The sequence below is a fragment of the Glycine max genome, chromosome 7 (assembly GCF_000004515.6).
Source record: "Glycine max cultivar Williams 82 chromosome 7, Glycine_max_v4.0, whole genome shotgun sequence".
Classification (NCBI taxonomy): Eukaryota; Viridiplantae; Streptophyta; class Magnoliopsida; order Fabales; family Fabaceae; genus Glycine; species Glycine max.
In genome coordinates, this window is record NC_038243.2 from 35762381 (window position 1) to 35785341 (window position 22961).

Here is a 22961-nt window from a genome sequence, read left to right on the forward strand (position 1 = left end):
ATAATCAAAATGATTATTTAACGTTTAATTTAAGAGAAAAAGTGAGAAATAGAAAATGATGGAGTACATCAAAATTGCATCTTCAAACTCGTGCGGGCAGACATCCTACACCACATGTGTACATTGTCTTTTCGGTGCAACCATTGTTTTTATAGTTTATGGTTTTAGGATATACTCATATATTCAGTGCAAGAAGTTGTACTATAGGAGATCAAACGGGCAAAGTTAATTATTACTAAATTTTATGATATTACTTTGTTGAAATATTCATAATTTTTTGTTATTAATTTTATAAAAAAAAACCCTTAATTAGTGTAACTGTAACTGATTTAGTCATAAGAGAAATATTAACAATAAATTCTTTTTGTACACACTATTAATTATTGAAGAAAAATTATTAAAAATTACATAATTTTATAATTAATAGTAAAAATATATTTTAATATAATTACAATATAAGAGAAGCCAACACCCCCCTGCCTACCCTTAACATGTCATTGTTATCCCTTAAGAATCTCAATTTTCTTTTGTTCAACTTTTTCCCTACCATTGTTTTGCTTGTGCATGTGACCCTATTTGTTTTTTGCTCATCAAAAGGCTTGTTACCATTCCCTCTTTATCCCTATATAAAGGCATTAAGCCATTCATCTATTCACAGATACTCTTTACAATTGCTTGAACCTCTCAGAAGCAAATGAGGATTATTCACAGCCTCGCATGTTTGGTTCTCACCTTCATCTCCTTCAATCCTTGTAAAGCAGAACAAGCACAAACTATTTTGAATTCCCTCAGCATTGACCAAATCCTACAGAAAATATATGAATGGGGAAATGGTGCACAAGGGTTCCAAGAAGGCCAGATTCAAATTTCAGGCCCTATAGTGGTGGCAGGAGTGCTGTGTTTCATAGCTTCTTCAATATCTAGTGCTGGTGGAATTGGTGGTGGTGGACTTTTCTTACCAATATTAACTATTGTGGCTGGCCTAGACCTCAAAACAGCTTCAAGTTTGTCAGCTTTCATGGTCACAGGAGGGTCAATTGCAAATGTCTTATGCAATCTTTGTGCCACAAGTCCTAAATTTGGTGGCAAGTCATTGATTGACTATGACATAGCACTTTTGTCAGAACCATGTATGCTGCTGGGAGTGAGTGTTGGAGTCATATGCAACCTTGTCTTCCCAGAATGGTTGATTACTATGCTGTTTGCTGTTTTCCTCACTTGGTCTACCTCAAAGACCTGCAACAGTGGAGTGCTGTTTTGGAAGATTGAGTCAGAAGAGAGAAGGAAAAATGATGGATTTGAAGGGCTTGAAAAAGGACTATTGGAAGATGGGAGCTCTGAAGAAAGGGAAGAGAGAGTTCAGGTGAACAATGAAAAGGCAGGGATGAAAAGTATTGAAGAACAAGTTATGGTTCCTGAAGAAAATATTAGGATGAGGATACCTTGGTTGAAATTGGTGGTCTTACTCTTGGTCTGGCTCTCTTTCTTCTCCCTCTATCTTCTTCGTGGAAACAAATATGGACAGGTTAGATTTTGGTCTTTCTTGTTCATGGTTATATAGTGATGTTATAGATTTATTAAACCACATGCTTAGTTTACTTGACATGTTGTGGTTTGTGATACTGATATTAGAATTGGACTCACAAAAATATGGAACAGTCAAGTTCTAGATTGGCATGAAGAAACGAGTATAGGAGTACAAGATTAGTTCCCCTGAGTTGACCAAATTCAAGATTGAAGGGGGGGTATTTTTATTTTTAATTTTAATTTTTAGTTTTCAAAATGCAAGATTGCTCAGAAAGTTGGTGAAGGGTGGTGTAAGGTACAAAGAAAGGTTTACAATTGAGGGAGAGGTTAGACAGATGAAAACATAAGAAGAATATGAGAAAACATCTCCCAGTTGTTTTTTTGTTTTATTTTTAAAATAGCTATTTTGAAAATAAATTTTAAAACTTAATAGGTTTTGGAGGAAAATTTGTGTTTTTTAAAATCAAAAAGTGAGAAAGAGAATCAGTTTGTGTTTTTTCCCCCTCTTTTGTTGTGATTTTAAGTCCTTTTCATTGTGGTGGAATTTAGTGGAACACTAGTTGCAGAAAATCTAGTGGCGTAGACCATTGTTTTCTTATAGCTGCTAGATGTAATCTCTGAAAAGTTTCAGTCTTTCAGATGTTAATTAATTTTTCTTGTTTGTTTGACTCATAATATATATATATATATATATGCATTTGATGAACGATCTTATGACCATGTATTGCAATTGTTGAAATTATAGAGTATCATTCCAATGGAGCCATGTGGTGTGGGATACTGGATTCTTTCATCAGCTCAAGTCCCTCTTGCTTTATTTTTCACTGCTTGGATTGTATATAGAAAAGAAAGCCATCAAGACCAAAATCTCATGCAAGAGGTTCGTAAAACATTTTACACCGGAAACTAGTTCTTGAATGTTGCTTAAGAGTTAGAAACGCATTCAATCAAATTCAATGCAGGATCCATGCCTATCCTCAAATGGACCATCAAACAAGCTTATTTTTCCAATGATGGCACTGCTAGCAGGGATATTGGGTGGTGTCTTTGGAATTGGAGGTGGAATGCTGATAAGTCCACTTCTTCTACATGTTGGAATAGCTCCAGAGGTAAGTTCCATTATCATAATCCCTTCAGTCTCTTATATAAGCGCACACAAAATAAATCATGATGATTAAGAATATTAATTAACTTTATTTAATTTTCTTAATCTCTTTTTAAAAATGAATTTCATTTTCTAAAGAAGAAAACTTAGATACAATACCTTAGGTGTTTTTTTGTTGTTCTCCCATCAGAATTGGAGGAGTTTCACCTTTATAATCCACATAATCCTTTAATGTAAATCTTTATTTTGCATATTACCGAAATAAAACTCTAAATCTAGTCGGAGAACAACACAAACAACCCCTAAAGTATTGTATCTAAGTTTTTTCCTTTCCAAAACCGCCCTTTATGCTAATGGATGGAAAACTTCAATTTTTGGGAACTTGATTCATTTTGAAGGTTGTGTAGTTGATATCATGAGAATCTGAGTTATTGGAAATAAAATCTGATTTAAATAAAGGATAGTTTAAGAATGATTTCATTAATAAGGTGAAATTAGTTGAGATTTGCTTATATTCTGCACGATTATACTTATTTTTTTTCTTAGACTAGAGAGGGTGAATATCATTAGCTAATTAGGCATTAGTGGCTAGTGTAATCCATCAACTCAGTAATCATTGTAGTGCTTGAGGCTGATAAACTGGTATTGACCAAGCAATCAAATTATTTTGTTGTATAGGTGACAGCAGCAACATGTTCTTTCATGGTTTTCTTCTCATCCACCATGTCAGCCTTGCAATACCTATTATTGGGCATGGATCACATAGAGACTGCCCTCATCTTGGCCCTAATATGTTTTGTTGCATCACTTATTGGGTTATTAGTGGTGCAGAGAGCAATTCAAAGCTATGGAAGACCATCCTTAATAGTATTTTCGGTTAGCATAGTGATGACTTTAAGTATTGTTCTAATGACTAGCTTCGGAGTCATTCGAACTTGGAAAGACTATACATCAGGTAGATACATGGGATTCAAACTACCCTGCTGAAAAACAATTTTGCTGAATTATTATCTGATAGTATTCTAGTCCTTTATCTCGCTAAATTCGCGTGTCAACATCAGAGTATAGTTATCAATGGAGTAAAATTTTTGGACCTTTTGGATTTCATGCAAAACTTGTTACTAAGGAAGCCTGGCATTTTTTGGCTGTTATGATATTCTTAGATTTATGTCGTGTGCAAGAACACATAACAACTTCCAGAAAAAGAGATAAATAAAAAGTGACATCGTTGTTGAAAGAAATTCTCTTGACATGTTTTGTCAAAATAAGAAGAAATGTAACTTAACAAGTGTTAGTTGAAGAAGGGATTCTAATCCCTTACACATGTGGTCTTGGTTCCATTACTAGAGAGTATTATGTCTACAAGGAAAAAATACAGTTGAAAAGGGCCTCACTTTCGTGCCAAACCATCCAAAAAATAAGAAAAACGAGCAAATTGAAGAGGTTATACATGAACCAGCATCCAAATCCAAATTGAAGAACTACGTTTTCAGTCTTTCAATTCAATGCTCTGCACTCTGCAGTATGTTACCGGAAATATCAAAAAGTAAAATACTCTTCCAAAGCCTCTATTGTTATTCAATTATTACAAGATGAGACAAAAGAAAGAAAATCCCGGTAAAACAAAATTTTTGATTTTTTTGTTTTGGTCCATAAATAATTAAATATGCAATCCTTCACATTTTGGACTGTTAGAGAATTATTGTATAGACCTAAATTGCAAATAGTTTTACCTAATTGCAACTAGTTAATCAGTTCCTAGACACTTTCTCAAAAAAAAAAAAAGTGGCCCTATACACTAGAGGATATATGCCATAAAAGAAGAATTAAACCTTTAAAGAGTTAACTCTAAATCCTTAACTACTTGTGTCAACTTATATTAACGTACAATCCTAAAGGGGGGCAGTTTAGAAGAGAGTTACTAAGTAATGTGTTTTGCGGTAATTTAATCTTTACAATCCTAAAAATTATTCATAAATTTAGACTCAATATACACAGGTTTCTTTTATTTACCAATTATTTTATGTTGAACACGGTCTGGACAGCATAAATTATCTATACACCCTTATATATGTATGAAACAATCGTTCATCCATGTCAAATTAAATAATTCCTCATTAGAAAATAGACTAGTCACAGGTCAGATTTTGGGCTCCGTTATACATGTCAAAATTTAGGCAAATTAACCACTCTAATGTGTCTACATTGATATTCTCAAAGATAGCCAAGATCGAGTCCCAACTGCCCCATCCTCAGTGTCCTGTTAGCTTTTTTCAAGTGTCCCTTTTGTTGTCTAGTTATTTTGCTGCTGTCGTTTGTAAATGATGCTGAAAACAAAGTTTCAGCCCAAAATAATGAGGGAAGAACCAGGAATTTGTTAACATTCTGGGAAGAGCTTTGTGAGAAAAGAATCCACTAAACGGTGAAGAGTTTCATTTCATTTAGAATCAACAAGTGCTGAAAGAGAAGGAACAGGAATTTGTTAACATTTTGAGAAGAGCATTGTGAGCAAAGAATCCACCAAATGGTGAAGTTTCATTTCATTTAGAATCAACAAGCTGCTAGCATTACATTGAATGTCACATCTAAATGGTACAAATTATTGGCAGTACCCTTGGAGGCTAAAGCCAAGCCTCTAAAAACCAATTTACACAAGCTTGATTCTCTAAAATTTTACACTCATACAATTGTCACAGCAGCAAAAAGAATATTTTCACTCTGCCGCTAAAGCAGGACAAATAAAACAATTAATGTTGGTCATGGATGAGCGTATGGCCAGGCAAAGCTCTGTTCCCTTTTAACCATAGCTCAACCGGGACTCTGAGGAGCGTGTTGATGTCTGAGTCTGACGCCGTGGAATCCCAATTTCACAGGCATTGACTCTGGCTGCAAAGCGTAGAGAGCATAGTGATTCGCCAGCTGAAGATTGATCAGGTGAGATGTTGACAAACATCAACGTTTTGGAGTCCCCACCAAGATATGGCTGCCATGCATACAATATAAGTTAAAGAGCATTAGAAGAACAAGTAAATGCAAATTGTAAACTAAGATCTTCGGTGATCAACAAATATAATAGTTTAAGCATAGAAGAATCCATAAAGTTGAGTAGAATATGTACAGCAGCATTTTCCATCACTTCATTACCAAAAATAGAAATGATAGGACACTGCCATTGTAGGTTACGTTAAAATAATTGGTTTTATCCTCGATTCCTAAATGAAACTTTTTTAAAAGTACAGGATATTGTACCACCGGGACAAGACTGTTACAAGTGTCATCCGTTACCCAGACACTCAGATTCTTAGATTATGAATTTATGCTTTATTCTGTTGCATTTTGTGCCTGTAAAGAGGAGACAATCAAACTTCAAGCCTGCAATGTATTCATCACCTTAGTTGTTTTCTTATACAAAGAGTTTTTGTGTGTACATGATACTCACAAATAATATAAGGGAGTTTAGCTAAATATATGATCCAATTTAATCAAATTTAAACAGATTGATTTAGGTCAGTTTTTAAAAAAATTAAAAATACAACACAACCCAAACCAACTCGTTTGTAAGCCGTTTGGGTTAAATTGGATCAACGGGTTAAACATTTAAATTTGTTTACTATTTTTTAAAATCCAATATTTTTTATAAGTTAAAATAGATGGAATACCAAATACATTACTTATAATTGTTATGTGTAGTCAAATAGTGGAAAAAAGAATCAGGAGAGAATTTGCATTATCATCATCACCACATAGGCTAACATACTATGTTAAACTTGAAATATAATAAACAAGTATGACATTCATTAAGTAAAAAAAATCCAAAAAAAAGAAACTATTACGGTATAGTTTAACAATTCCAATATTCTCAATTAGCCAAATGAGTAGTGTCAATAGAAATTCAACTAAATCTAAAATAGTTTGAAATAAATTAAAAAGCAAAATAGATGTCCTACAACCAACCTTGCTATAATAAATTTGAACTACAAATTTGAAGCATAATTGATTTTTAAAATTTAAAAATATACTATATATTATATATAAAAATAAAAATCATAATAATAATTTAATACAAATTAACATGTCAATGGACTGCATCAATGAAATCAGGTATTAAAATCCATGACCCATCTCAAAACTCAACAAATTTGAATGTGTTGGATCAAGTTTGATCCAAAAACAAAAAATACCCAATTCAAACTATTTTGGATTAATTTGAATCAATTCAAATCCATAAATGATCCATACATGAACACCCTCATAAATATGCACCAGGACTCAAATGTTGAACACTGCGGGAGATGATATAATGTTGAACACTGCTGGAGATGATGGCCAAGTAGCTAACTATGGCCATAGTTACGATATTTGGGTAAATTATTATGCACTTCTTTAAGGAGAATTTGCCAAACACAATTCTACAAAAGCTCTAAAAAATAAAAAGTTTTTTAATTAAAAAACAGAAAAAGTGCTTTAAATAAGATAACTTTACTCTTCAAAAAAAAATAAAGAGAACTTTAGAAGCTGCTTATTATTATTACCCAAAAAACAAAACAGAATCTTCTCATTCTATTTCTCTATTCTCAATCTTTATGATTCAAGAATACACTACCCAAAAACTTTTAAAAAATCTTCAACTTAAAAAGTAAAAAAAGAAAAGTCCAACAATGCCACCATATCAATCTTTATGCCTGTTTCTGATTATTCAATTGATATAAACACTGGATCAAGCATATTAATGCCACCATATCAAGACATGCGCCATTACATTTTTTAGGAGTGTAACACATTTTTACTTTTTCATATGAGTGACAAGAACCCCACCTGCTAAATTCATCAATATTGAAAATTTTAACAATAAGCATACCTGGAGAAAGTGTGTCAGCTTTGAATTCCTAAAAGGAACATGCTCCTCTTTCTTTGCCAAAGCAAATATGACATCGCTCAAGGATGAGAGACTTTTGTTGATAGCCTGAATGTGACAGCAAAGCAAATTACTGTTATTAAAAGAAAATTAGAATTGTTGACAGAGAGCTCAAATTCATAGCAACGCAAATTAAATAGATACCTGAGTTTCCTTTAACCGGTCCCCAGTTGCCCCACTCCTTGACAGTCTTTCACTTCCAGCCAGATCAATCAGGTTTAGCACACCTTGCACTTGTTGTTCAGTTTTCTACAAAATAGAGAGAAGTGCATCAAGAAATAATGTCAGGAGGAAAAAAGAACAATAACAAAATATGCTAATGTATTACGAAAGCATGTACCTCATTTCTCCCGCTTATACGCAATTTAAAGACAAAGTGGCTTCTGGATGACCGTTCGTTCATCTGTGTTCTTCCCACTGACCTGAAAAAACATAAGTGCCACAATTTCTTATTTTCTTTGTTTATTAATATGATATGATCAAGTTATTGTTGGAGTAAGTAAAATTCTTCACACATACTCACACTATGTACTCACTCACTCTATGTTAGAGAATAAGAGAAGATGAAAGAATTGATTGAGAAAATAGAGGAAATTTAGAATTCTGAATTAAAACTTTTGTACTCTCATCTTTTCTCATTCATGATCATTATTATTTTTATACACACTGCACATGTAACTACAACAACCTTCATAGCTGTCAAACTAACTAACTCCTAACTACTAACTAACTGAATTACAACATACATCAACATCCCTCCTTAATTTAAATTTGTCAAGGATGTCACTCCTAACTTGTCTCTCAATTCCTTGAACTTGATAGACTTCAATGGCTTAGTTAGTATGTCTGCAACTTGATCTTCAGACCTACAAAACTTCAATTCAAGCTTCTCCTTACTCACTTGATCACGCAGAAAATGAAACTTGATTTCAATATATTTACTCCTGCCATGTGCCACAGGATGCTTACCTAAATCAATTGCTGATTTGTTATCCATCAACAACCTCATAGGACTGCAATTTCTCAAGTTTAGTTCTTCCACTAAAGCTTCCAGCCATAGAGCTTGACAGGCTGCCCCATAGCAGCAGCAATATATTCTGCTTCACATGTTGACAAAGCAACTACACTCTGCTTCTTTGAGCAAAGAGATTGGTGATATTCCAAATTTGAAAACATACCCAGTAGCTTTTCCTATCATCCTTATCACCACACCAATCTGAATCACTATAATCAAACACTTCTCCTTTAATATTCTTCTGATTGTAAGGATATAAAATGCCAAGATCCAATGTTCCTTTCACATACCTCGGAATCCTCTTTGCTGCCAGGAAGTGAGGTGTCTTTGGTTTCTCCATAAACCTGCTTATCAACCCATCACAATAGACAATATCAGGTATGGTGTTACATAGGTACCTCAATGAGCCTACAATTTGTTTGTACAAGGTAGGATCAACTTCTTTCTCATCCCCATCTATTTGCAGCTTAATTCCACTTTCAGTTGGTGTGATAACAGAATTGCAATCCATCATATTGAACCTCTTTAGGATGTCTTCTGCATACTTCTTTTGATGCATGAAAATCCCTTTACTGGTAGAAACAAATTCAATACCCAGGAAGTATGATAGTTCACCAAGATCAGACATCTCAAATTCATCCATTATTCTTCCTTTGAACACTCTTATATCTTCTTTACTACTGTCAGTCACTAGCAAATCATCTACATAGAGACATATTATCAAAAACTCACCAGAATCTGTGTTTCTGACATAAACTCCATGCTCAGTAGTGCACTTGGTGAAATTCTGCTGGACTAGGAAGCTATCAACTTTCATATTCCAGGCTCTAAGAGCCTGTTTGAGGCCATATAGTGCCTTATTCAACTTATAGACTTTATCCTCTTGTCCTGCAACTACATAACCAGGTGGTTGAGTTATGTAGACTTCTTCTTCAAGTGGCCCATTCAAAAATGCTGACTTCACATCTAGTTGATATAGAGAGACCAGTTTTTGTTGCAAGCCGCTGCCACAATGAGCTTAACAGTTTCAAGTCTTGCAACTGGAGCGAACACCTCATTATAATCCAAGCCATGTTTTTGCAAAAATCTCATTGCTACTAATCTTGCCTTATACTTGAACACATCTCCATTAGGCTTTACTTTAGTCTTATAGACCCACTTCACATCAATTGGTCTTTTTCCTTGAGGTAAAAGGACTAACTCCCAAGTCTAATTCTTCTCAATTGATCTCAATTCTTCTTTCATAGCTGCTCTCCAATGTGAACTTTGTGAGGCTTCATCATGACTCATTGGTTCTGATTCAGCAAGTAGAGCAAAGTGCACAAAATCCCCTTATGCAGTGATTGCTGTATCAGGATACAATTCATATTCTCTGAGTGTTTGTGGTATTTGTCTCTCTCTTTGTGACCTTCTGAGTTGCTCTCCACATGATGGTACATCCTCTTCACTTTGTTTGTCTTCAAGGTTCACAATCACCTTTCTTTCACCATTGTCAACAATATTTATTTTCCAATTCCAGCCCTTTGTTTCATCTATCAAGACATCTCTGCTAATCACAACCTTCCTCATTCTAGGATCATACAGCTTGTAGGCACCAGTTGGATGATATCCAATGTGTATCATTGGTTCAGCCTTGTCATCAAGTTTCTTTTTGTTCTGCTCAGACACATGCTTAAAACACAGTGAACCAAATATTCTGAAATGACTCACACTAGGCTTCTTTTCTGACCATGCTTCTTCAGGTGTGTATCCCTGCAATCTCTTAGTGGGACACCTGTTCAGAATATACACAGCAGTAGAAGTTGCCTCTCCCAAAAAGTAATGAGGCATTTTCTTCCCTTTCATCATGTTCCTGGCCATGTTCAGAATGGTTCTGTTTCTTTTCTCAGCAATACCATTATGCTGAGGTGTATAGGGAGATGTCACTTCATGAATTATCCCCTCTTCATCACAAAATACTTGAAATCCATGTGAGTTATACTCATCACCTCCATCTGTTCTAAGCACTTTGATTACCGATAAGATTATGGGTGGCTTAAATGATGCTTCTTCTGAAGGCCAAAATACCACTAAGTTACAGGTTGTTGAGGGGACTATTAACAAAGAAGGAAATCATCTTGAAGACTGCGAAGAGGCCAAGCAGCAATGGATTCTTGCGAAGTCCATGGGCCTGAACCATGAACTAGATTCTGAAGGTATACACTCTTTCTCAGCTATGGAGTCTCGGGACAGGAAAGAAGCTTTGAAGATGAGAAATACATATATTCAGAGATGAATATCTTGACCTACAACATTAGGGGGCTAGGTAGAGGCCTTAAATGGGCTTCTATTAGGAATTTGGTGGATAAATATAACATAGATCTTCTGTGTCTGCAAGAAACTAAAAAGGATGTGTTAGACAAAGCTTCGTGTCAATTCCTATGGGGGCAATCTGATTTAGACTGGGAATGGCAGCCTGCCTTAAATGCTGCAGGGGGTCTGTTATGTATTTGGGACAACAACAAATTCCATGTTGATTTAAGGATTTCAGATAAAGACTTCATTATGCTGGGTGGAATATGGCTACCTCAAATGCAAAGAGTTGCAGTCATTAATATATATGCCCCTTGTGATCATGCTGGGAAGAGACAGCTTTGGCAGAATCTTAGCTCCAGAAAATTACAATTCCAAGACTCCTGTTGGTGTTTGGCTGGTGACTTTAACTGTATTAGGCACCCTCTAGAAAGACAGGGAACTAACAACACTACTTCAGATTCTCAAATCATTCAAGACTTTAATGAATGGCTTGCTGATATGGAGGTGGAGGATGTCCCTTGCCTGGGTAAGCCTTTTACTTGGGTGAGGCCTAATGGAACTTGTAAAAGCAAGCTTGATAGAGTGTTGGTTTCAGATGGGTGGCTTGAACTATGGCCTGATAGCTCTCAACATAACCTTGAGAGGAACTATTCTGACCATTGCCCTATTATCCTCAAATCGAAGATTTCTAACTGGGGCCCCAAGCCTTTCAAGGTTTTTGATGGCTGGTTGCAGATAAAGGAGTACAATCAAGTAGTCAAAGATTGTTGGTCTGTTTATCGACCCATGGGATGGGGGGGTCTTGTCTTAAAGAACAAGCTTAAGAACCTTAAACAAAGGCTGAAATTGTGGAGTAAGGAGAACTCAGCAGACATTTGCACTCAAATAAAGCAGCTCCAGCAGCATATGAATGAGCTGGAAAACTCTATGCCTTCTCAACCTTCGGAGCAACAAATCAAACAGCTGAGGGAAGTTCAATCTAAGCTTTGGGAGAAGGCTAATCTCCATGAGTCCATCTTGAGACAGAAAGCTAGAAGTAGATGGGTTAAAGAAGGGGACAGCAGCAGCTCATATTTCCACAAACTAATCAATTACAGCAGGAGGAGAAATGCAATTAGGGGTTTGATGATTGATGGTTCATGGGTTGAAGACCCTCTCTTGGTCAAGGCTGAGATCTTACAGCACTTTCAAAACAGATTCCATGAACCCCAGCTGCAAAGACCTAACTTAGATGGAGTTCAATTCAGTGTACTGAATGCTTCTCAAAGGGACAGAATGGTAGAGCCTTTTTCTGAAGAGGAGATTACTCGAGCTGTGTGGAGCTGTGGCAATGGGCCTGACGGGTTTAATTTCACTTTTATCAAGCAGTTTTGGCAACAGCTCAAACCTGATTTTCTTAGGTTTCTTGATGAGTTCTTTGTTAATGCCTCCTTCCCCAAAGGCAGCAATTCCTCCTTTATCGCTCTCATTCCTAAGCTGAAAGATCCCCAAGCTATCAATTATTTCAGACCTATATCTCTCATAGGCTGCATCTATAAAATTCTAGCTAAAGTGCTGGCTAATCGGCTGAGAAAGGTCATGCCTTATCTTGTAGATGAAAGGCAGACAGCATTTATAAAAGGCAGACATTTGCTTCATGGAGTATTGGTGGCTAATGAGGTGATTGAGGAGGCTCGAAGATCCAAGAAGTCTTGTATGGTTTTTAAGGTGGACTTTGAGAAGGCTTATGATTCTGTTTCGTGGCAATTTCTCATTTATATGTTGAAGAGAATGGGGTTTCATGAGAGATGGATTAGATAAAGACATGCCTCTCTTCAGCTTCCATCTCTATTCTCATTAATGGAAGCCCTACTTCAAAGTTCATACCTCAAAGAGGGCTGAGACAAGGAGACCCCTTGGCTCCTTTACTCTTTGATTTAGTGGCTGAAGGCCTGACAGGGATAATGAGGCAAGCAGTAGCTCAAAACTGCTTCAAAAGCTTCCTGGTGGGGAAGAACAAGGTTCCTGTGGATATACTGCAGTACGCTGATGATACGGTGTTCTTTGGAGAAGCTTCCATGGAGAATGTCAGGGCTGTGAAGGTCATTCTCAGAAGTTTTGAGATGGTATCTGGTTTGAGAATTAATTTCTCAAAAAGTCAGTTTGGTGCCATAGGTCAAGCTGATGGGTGGTGCAATTCTGCTGCTGCTTATCTTAACTGTGCTATGTTACAGCTTCCTTTCTGTTACTTAGGGATTCCTATTGGTGTTAATCCAAGAAGAAGGGTGGTTTGAAATCCAATTATTAACAAGATTGAGGCAAAGCTGAGCAAATGGAACCAGAGGAATATTTCTATGGCTGGAAGAATCACTCTTATTAATGCTGTTCTAACAGCATTACCTCTGTTTTTTATGTCCTTTTTCAGGGTCCCCTCAGCTGTTATTAATAGGATCTCTGTCATTCAAAGGCAATTCCTTTGGGGAGGTAATCCAGAAGGGAGGAAGATTGCTTGGATATCTTGGAGTCTTTGCTGCACTCCTAAAGATAAGGGAGGTCTGGGGATTAAAGATATTAAAACCCTCAATAAAGCCCTCCTTTTCAAATGGAAATGGTTGTTGTTCCACCAAGCTGATCAACTCTGGAACAGAATTCTGGTATCTAAATACAATGGCTGGAGGGGATTGGGCCGGGGACCTCCAAAGCATTCATTTTCTTCTTGGTGGGCTGACTTAAGGGCCACTACTCAACATCAGAGTATGTCTGCTGCTGCTAATCAAATCTGTTGGAAGTTGGGTAGAGGTGATCAATTTCTCTTTTGGGAAGATCCTTGGGGTGATGAGGGAATCCCTCTTAAAGATCAATTTCCTGAGCTATTTAGAGTTTCTTCCCAAAGTAATTTCAGGGTGGCTGAGATGGGATCTTGGACTGAGAATGGTTGGGTCTGGAACTTGTCTTGGAGAAGAAATCTCTTCGATAATGAGCTACAGTTAGCGTCTAAATTCATTGATCAAATCCATGCTTGGAGTCTAAATATCTACCTGAAGGACACCTGGACTTGGAGAGCTGAAGCTAATGGAGAGTTCACAACTAAATCTACTTACCAAGTTCTTCAATCTCAGTTGGATGATCAAGGTCAGTTCGAGGGGTTCCAGCAACTCTGGAAGCTAAAAATTCCTCCTAGGGCTCTTTCTTTCGCTTGGAGGTTGCTTTGGGATAGACTCCCTACCAAGGATAACCTGGTCAAGAGACAAAGTCAGGTTGAAAATGACCTTTGCCCTTTCTGCCACAGTCAACCTGAATCTGCACCTCACCTTTTTTTCAAATGTGATAAGATTATGCCTATATGGTGGGAATTCTTCTCTTGGGTCAAGGAAGACAAGGTTATCCACTGCAGACCAATGGATAATTTCCTTCGACACTATTCTGCAGCAGCTTCAAAGGCTTCTAACAAAAGATGGAAAATGTGGTGGGTAGCAGCTACAAACTCAATTTAGAGACTCAGGAACGACATGATATTCCATAATCTATCCTTTGACATCTCTAAGTTGACAGATAGCATCTTATTCCTTTTATGGACTTGGCTGAGGGGTTTGGAAAAAGATTTCAAGACTCCTTTCCATTGCTGGTCTTCAGGAATGTCTATAGCTTTTACCTAGTGTGACATCTAGTAGGGTGTTGTTTTTGTAGGGTGGTTTTTCTTTCCTGTTTTATAGGTCCTATATGTATCTTGTAGTACCTCTGGTACTTTTTCAATCAATATATATATATCTTTGCTTTCCAAAAAAAAACTTTATTTTTCACTCAACAACTTAAACTTCTTAAAAATGTTAAACACTTCACTTTTTTGCTTAATGAGATAGATCCACATTTTTCTAATAAATTCATCAATGAATGACACAAAGTAACTGTTACATCCTAGGGATTTCACTTCAAAAGGACCACACACATCAAAATAAATCACTTCAAGCTTTCTTTTGGATTTGATTGGAATTTCTGACTTGAAAGAATTCCTTGGTTGCTTTGACACACAACACTCAACACACAATTGTTTTGGTATCTCAATTTGGGGAAGACCATGAGCCATTTTCTTACTTTTCAATTCACTTAAACTCCTGAAATTTAGATGACCAAACCTGTGATGCTACATCCAGCTTTCATCACTTATAGAAGCAGCCAAGCATTGAAATTCTGCAATCTGAATTCCAATCTTGAATGTTCTATTTCTTGACAAAGGGGCCTCTAGAATCAACCTCCTATTTCTATCAAATATCTTTATTTGATTGTCCTCCATCTGCATTGAGTAGCCCTTTTCTAGCAACTGTCTCAAACTCAGCAAATTATTCTTCATATTGGGAACATATAGCACATCATTGATAAATGAGTGTTGTCCATCCTTCCTCTGAATCATCACCTTTCCAATGCCTTCTGTAGTTACAGAGCTGTTATCTGCAAACTTGATCTTGCTCTTCACCTTATCATCAATGTTTACAAACCACTCTCTATGTCTAGTCATGTGATTGGAACAGCCTGTATCAAGATACCACAGATTAACATTGTCTTCTTCTGAGTTTATTGTTGCCATTAGTAACACTTTATCAGAGTCAAAATCCTCATCTTATGCTAATTGAACCTCATCTGCATTTCTTGGAACCCTTTTATTTCTGCATTCATCTGCAAAATGTCCCCATTTCTGACAGTTATAACACTGAATCCCTTTCTTGTTGAATTTCTTCTTGCCCGCTTTGTGATTCCCTCCACTTTTCTTGTCAATTTCTTCATTCTGGTTATGATTTCCAGAACTGCTGGAGCCCTCACCTGACACCTTCCACTTATTGTTCTTCCACTTTCCCTTTCCCTTCTTATTCTTGCCACCATCATAGTTGTTCCCTTTGGTTGTTTGGGCTTGCATAGCTTGCTCAGCTGATCTTTGTGAATTTCTTTCATTGAGCCTCATCTCTTGAGTTTTAAGTATTCCTTGCAGTTCTTCAATCTTCATTTCTTCAAGATTCTGGCCTTGCTCAATTGCCACCACTATATGATCGAATCTTGGTGTCAAGGTTCTTAATACCTTGTCAATGATCCCCAAGTCTGATTGCTTGTCACCATAAGCATTCATTTGATTTGTAATTGCCAAGATTCAAGAGAAGAACTCACCAATGCTTTCTTGATCACTCATTTGTAGAAGTTCATACTGCCTTCTCAAGGTCTGCAACTTCACCTTCTTGAGTTTGCTATCCCCTGCATAGGATTTCTCTAGAGTATCCCATGCCTTCTTTGCAGTATCAACAGATCTAATTTTCTGAAAATTGTCTGCATCTACACACTGATGAATAATGAAAATTGTCTTTCATCAAATCACGGTGAGCCACCTTCTGTGCATCAGTCGGGTTCCTGTCAAGTTCTTGAACCCCTTCTTGCACCACTTCTGTCACATCTTGAAATCAAAAGATTACCTTCATCTGAGTACACCAATCATCATAGTTCTTGCCTTTGAGAACAAGCATAAATGCTGAAAAATTTCCATTCGAGGAAGCCATCTCAATTTCGGTATCCAAGGATCTTGAACCTCAGCTCTGAATACCAGTTTGTTGAAGCAAGTAAAGTTCTTCACACACACTCACACTATGCACTCACTCACTCTATGTTAGAGAATAAGAGAAGATGAAAGAATTGATTGAAAAAATAGAGGGAACTTATAATTCTGAATTAAAACTTCTGCACTCTCATCCTTTCTCATTCATGATCACTATTATTTTTATACACACTGCACATGTAACTACAACAACCTTCATAGCTGTCAAACTAACTAACTCCTAACTACTAACTAACTAACTGAATTACAGCATACATCAACAATTATATTACATAAGGACGGTAGACCAATAACAAGGGCACATTGTCTATCATAAACATTAAATTTCCAGCTGAATCGAGTACACTAATATTATTCCAGTTATATCATAGACAGAAACTTGGAAGGTTAAACTGATTAGTTGAAAAGCAATAATAAGTCATCTAAAATTCATGTGGAAGAAAACATGCATTCTTGCACATATTCATCCTGAAAGTTCATTCAAAGCATTAACTTCAAGCGAGAAAGGATTAGCAGGATCCAAATTCCTAAGACCATATACCTGCTTTGTGCAGCCTGTTGTAGAAGAGAGGAAATCTCCTCCGCACTACAAACTTCCAGTGTTGCGAGGTCCGATTCATGTTTAATAGTGTGCTGCTTGCTAGGAGTGGGAGCACTATTTTCTGTTCGTGTATGATCATTCCCACTTGACCGATTTGATGATAACAAATCTCTGATGGTCTCATTATATATTTCATATATTGATACCTGAAAACATTTAATTAAATTTCAGTTTCCATTTGTAGATGTGGCCACATGAAAATTGAAAATCAGGATGAAGTATACTAACATGCATTGTGTACTTCCACCCTTGGTCTTTTAGAGACTGGCTAGTCTGGAATATCTGTTCTAAAGAGCGTGGTATCAATCCTTTCAGATCTGGCGCATCAGGCCTACCCATCATAGTATAGGTTTTGCCTGAACCCGTCTGTCCATATGCAAAGATGCACACCTGCCATAACAAACAATTGCCCTCTGTGTCAAGACATGATTTAAACCCAAATCAACACAAACAAAAGCAAGAAAAATATGAAACAAAAAGATAAACCCCCAGCAACCGATGTTTATAATGGTATAATCTATTTCATTTCTGTTCTGCATCTCAAGACTGAAACTACTTTTCATGGTATAAAAAGTATAAACACAACTTTGAGTTGTCTTAAGCCACAAAAACATCCAAGATATTAAGCATGATAAAGTCAGAAGTAGTCAGACAAAACCACCTATTTGAACAAAATACTAGGCTAGATTTCATAACAAATAACAAATTTAAAGAATATGAACTTCAAGCATTGATAGTTGAATTTCTAAAGATATGGCTATACTTAATAAAGAAACAAAAAAAGAGGACAGTGGATACTTAACGACAACCAAAATAATTATTAATTAATGATCATTTCCTATAATAAAGGGCTAAAACAGATAATCATACACTACATACAACAAAAATAACAACATTAACCTTGTCCCACATGGACTGCATACATTTAAATCAAAAACAAGTATTCCAAAGCTACTAATCACATAATTTTGACTTTACCACAATTGCACCCAAGAAATTTGGTAGGAAAGCAAATGCAAGAATTATCAATGGTATTTTACAAATGAAACTCATTGTCCAACACACCAATGGCAAGTGTTTGTTCTATCTTTTGGGTTACAATATTATCTTGTTGCTAACCATTTTGATACCTATTTTCCTGTTTACCGTTTTCTGCCAGGCACATACTGAACCAAAAGGAGGCAAAGTAGAAATTTACCTTGTAGCCATCAAGTGCACTTTGAACCAGCTGTGATATCTCTATGAAAATGTCCTGCTGAGAAGCCTCATGATTAAACACCTTGTCAAATGTGAAATTGTACTTCTGCCCTGCTGAACATTAAAGGATGGGATTATGATACTTGACATAGCATGCAAACTACACGAAACTCACAAGATAAAATAGCAACGGAGAGGTTCAAAGAAGTTTGTCAATATACCGCTTTGTACCAAATCAATGCCCCGATCAAGCACTTCTGTTGACGTAGGGAAAGAAACAGTCATGTCTGTTCCCAGACTGTCCTCTGCTAGGAGAGGACGCACACGGCAGAACACACGAATATTTCCTTTTAGCTCCTGGAAATAGAAATTAATTGGATACCATTGAACTGTAATGCCTTACATCAAAGTGTAAGTGGAGATTTATGTTATAACCACCAAATATATGTGTGTGTGTAAAGCAAGCAGCAATACCAGGATAGTGTTGTGCAGTTTTTTCCTTAGCCTCTCTCCTTCAATAACTTGAAATTCTTTATCTGCCAATCGATCCTGTAGTTCACGTATAATTATCTTTTGCTCTTCAAACATTGTTCTTGTTTCTGAAGCAGATAAATCAGCATTCTAACAGAAAGAAAATAAAGTTTTGTGTCAACTCTAGTTGTCAAAAACATTAAATCACCGCAAGAAAAAATCACCAAATAGCATTTCGACATTTATTTCTAAAAAAAATTTAATAATGGTAAGCAACTGCTCCATGTTAAGAATAAAAGTCAACTGCATTACCTTTAACTTTTCCTTTTCAGCAAACAACTGCTGCTGCATGATATGTATTTGCTCCTTCTGTGATGAACAAGTCTCCTATAAAGAAACCCCACATTACATAAATCAGTGGATTTATGTAATAAAAGAACAAAATTATAAAAGGTAGCAACAAAACAAAACAACAAACCTCAAGAGCATTTGTTTTAATCATCAACGTATCCAATTGTGTACATGTTTTCCCTGTATATTCTTTGTACTTTGCTATTTCTCCAGTTAAAGCATTTACTTGACCCAATTGGTGATCACGATCATCTCTAATTTGTTTTAACTCTTCACGAAGGCATTTGAGCTCATTTCCTAAAATTTCTTTCTGCTTTATAGCCTCGTCTTGTGAAACCTGAAAACAGATATAAAAAAAAAAGGTAAAAAAAGAGGCAACAAACACAAAAAAGATAGACTATCAAGATACTTTCAATAACAACAGGGAGTTAATGCTAATAATGATAGTTTTAGTAAAATAAAACAGTCTTTTCACAACAAGGTTACTTGTGACATTTTAAGAATTAAAAACAAGTTAAAATTAAAGTGCTAGCTTGAAGAAGAATGCCAGCACATTGGCATCAAAAGACTGCAAGGTAAGCTACCAATATCCGGTTATTCACTTCCATTCCACACCTATTGTAGCAAAACAATTTTCAAAATGTTCACATATTTCACTTAATTTTAAATATTTCTTAAAATTAACAGAAAAATTCATGAAACAACACTCTCCATAGACAAAACATCATTAAACACTTCATAGCATGAGAAAAAAAATATTGATAGTTTGATACAACTTACTTTAAGAGATACCAATTGATCCTGCAATGCCTTATTGTGGCCTCTTACATTGCTAAGGCTCTCAACAATGGTTGCTTTCTCTGATTCAAGTCGTTTATGGGCCTCATTAGCAGTTTCAAGATCTGACTGAAGACGACTATTGTACTGCTGCAGGCTCACATTATACTCTTGTGATCGCTTGTACAAGTCCTCATTTGAAATGGCCTGCAAAACACAACAGTTTCAAAAGCAAAAGATAATGAGGAAATCTGCAGGAATCAAATAACAGAAAACGTGAACATCTTTTAAGTATAGTGCAAAATTCACCCAAGAGGGCAATAGATAGTTTCAGATAACTCGGTGGTAAAGCTCAATAGTTTGATATTTTACCAATAACTATACAGAATATAACATAGTATCACCTTCTTCACAGCAACTGATTTCTCATCCCGAACTTTCTCAAGCTCAGCTGATTTCTCATCCAGAACTTTCTCAGCTTCAGTTCTGGCTTCCTTTTCTTTACCATAAGAATTAATTGCTTCCTAGTTGTGGTGCCACAAGGAAATGGGGCCATCAGACAATAAAGTAACATCTCTTTAGATATTCAATCACAAAGCTAGCAGGCAACCTTACCAACTTATCTGATTCTTCCTTCACAATTCTCTCTTCTAGAGAAGAAATTGTCTTCCTCAAATCAGATACAGTCTCTTCCAACTCCTCAATCTTACTCTTCATCTCAGTCTCTGAGAAAACAAAAAAGCATGTTGATACAATAAAATAATTGTTCTTTCAAATTCGACATGAATTTTTTTAACTGTCCACCAAAAACAATAGATACTATGTGGGTATATAGAGACAACAGAGTCGAACAAGATAGTTTAAAATGAAAACTATAGGGTCATTCATCAAATAGAGCAATTTCTTCTACAAAGCTCTTAACACAAAAACATAAAACTCAACTAGCTTTCTACATCACCAAATCACTACAATCACCAGACTATTATTACACTGAGGAACAAAGTCAATGAACATCCCTACTTACGAGTAAACTACTTCACCTAAATCCCTACCTGCTAGCTATGCAGCATACGATACAACAATACACAAATAGCTTTTCCTGCTCAACACAATAAGTACAACACAAATCATTGCAAACAAGCTTCTAAACACATTTTTAAGATATTTATATTTTCAATAGCATATTAGCGTATCCACCCAAGTTATTCTAAAAAATCTCCAAAGAGAGAAAACGCACCAGTATCAGTGCACTTCTTCTCAGCAGCCTCCAGCTCAAACCGAAGTTTTTCCTTTTCTTGCACATACCCTTCTTCAATCCTCTTAAACCACCGAACGCAGAGCTTAAGGCGCTTAATAAGATCCGTCATCTGCTCAATCTTTTTCTGCAAAAGCAAACAATCACCTTTTAAGAATGCCTAAAAAGGGTGATATTTTTATTCACTAATTGATTAAGTGAAGAACATCTCAAATACCTTATTATCATAAGTATTCCCCTTCTTCTCATTGAGCAACGTCTCCACCTCATCCTTCGTGAAATCGACGACGACGGCGGCGCCTTCGGCGGCGTCACTCGTTGCTGCGTTGTTGGTGACAACGGAAAACGGCGTTCTGACCCTACCACCCTGCTGTCGGTCCATCTTGTCAGCTCCGAGGATCCGGCGACGCTTGTCGAGAGAAGCTTCTTCGGGACCCACTTTTTTCTGAAACCGAAGAAAACGAAGTCGTTGTTGAGAGGGTAAAGCTCCGTTTGGATTGTGAGAAAAAATGAATAAAAGAATTACTTACGTTGGTGCTGCTGTGGTAGCGAGAAGCCATTATGTGTGGCTTCGGAATTTGAAGAGTGGAATTTGGACTGATTAGGTAGGTTAGGGTTGACGAGAGTGAGGTTCGTGGAGCGTGAGATTTTGAATTTGGATCTGGCGGACCCAGGTTCTCTTCCGTTCCTCTGGTTATGGAAGTTCTGTCTCGTTTTTTCAAATTAACAATTTTGAAACCAACGGTCACATTCGATTGTGCATAAGGATAAGGAAATGTACTTATTTTTAATTCTTAATTAACCCGTATTTTTATTTATTTATTTTATTTACCATATGATATTGGTATCTTTGTGAATAAGCCTGCACGCACAAGTTGCATATTTTCATTTTGACACGTTTTATTTTATATTCAAGAATCAAAATTCAAATCATAAATTACATAATTAAAGAACATGATTCTCATAAATACTTTTGAATCTTTTACATGTGAAAGACTTTTTTTCTTCTTATAATCTTTATAAATTTTAACGTTTTTAGAAATAGTTTTTATTATCATTCATCAATTTCAATATAGTTGTTAATAACACCACATGTTTAAACCATATGTTTAAATGCATGTTACTACAAAATATTGTTAGGTACTAATTAAAACTTTTTTAAGAATTACAAGAATCAAAATTAATAAATAAGAGCTTATCATTAAAGTTAATAATTTGTATAATGACTAAAAGTTTACTTAGACCTAAAATAAAATAACACCCCATTGATTTGTAATTTATTAAAGTAAAAATTAAAATAATAAAAATATATAATTTATCATTAATTGTTAAATTATTTACATTTCCAAAACAATTTAATGATATATAATTTATAATTTTCTTGCTCAAATACATTAAAATACTTTTTATCTTTATTTGTATATTTGGTCTTAATTATTTTTTAATCTATCTTCTTCTAAATCAATACCAAATTTCAATTTCAATAGCTTTTTTTTAATAAAAAAATATCAATGGTAAAAATTATTTTATATCACAACATAAATTATTTATTATAAATTTAAAAAAATTTATATATTCAAGAGTTTTTATTTATTATAAATTTTAATCATATAAAATAAATATACATACTATGCAACATAAGTATTAAAACAATACAACAGAATCGTAATTTTATCATGGTTGTGGAAAACAATACAACGAAATCATGATTTCGTTGTGTGTTTCATCAAAAAGCACAACTGAATGGTGATTTGATTATGTTTTTTCCACAATTGATTCCATTATGCATTTTGATGAAACACACAACGAAATCATGATTTCATTATATTTTTTATTTTTTATTACTTTTAGACAAATATAATGTTTTTTATTGTCTTATT

General features: G+C 35.6%; 2 protein-coding genes across 2 annotated transcripts; one reads left to right on the top strand and one right to left on the bottom strand.

Moving 5' to 3' along the window:
- The first annotated feature begins 624 nt into the window (after nt 1-624).
- On the top strand, nt 625-3759 carry LOC100803518 (YfcA domain-containing protein). Its single transcript, NM_001255720.3, has 4 exons — nt 625-1525; nt 2273-2407; nt 2490-2636; nt 3311-3759. The coding sequence occupies exons 1-4, from the start codon at nt 695-697 to the stop codon at nt 3617-3619; spliced, it is 1422 nt and encodes a 473-aa protein (NP_001242649.2). The 5' UTR covers nt 625-694; the 3' UTR covers nt 3620-3759.
- A 1356-nt stretch (nt 3760-5115) lies between these two features.
- LOC100780319 (kinesin-like protein KIN-14C) lies at nt 5116-21811 on the bottom strand. Its single transcript, XM_003528365.5, has 17 exons — nt 21612-21811; nt 21299-21526; nt 21064-21208; nt 20442-20551; nt 20231-20350; nt 19830-20033; nt 19177-19386; nt 19011-19085; nt 18702-18848; nt 18449-18584; nt 18229-18338; nt 17259-17420; nt 16971-17176; nt 7888-7969; nt 7692-7796; nt 7491-7595; nt 5116-5615 (listed from the first exon to the last, which is right to left on the bottom strand). The coding sequence occupies exons 1-17, from the start codon at nt 21639-21641 to the stop codon at nt 5430-5432; spliced, it is 2361 nt and encodes a 786-aa protein (XP_003528413.1). The 5' UTR covers nt 21642-21811; the 3' UTR covers nt 5116-5429.
- Between the last annotated feature and the right edge of the window lie 1150 nt (nt 21812-22961).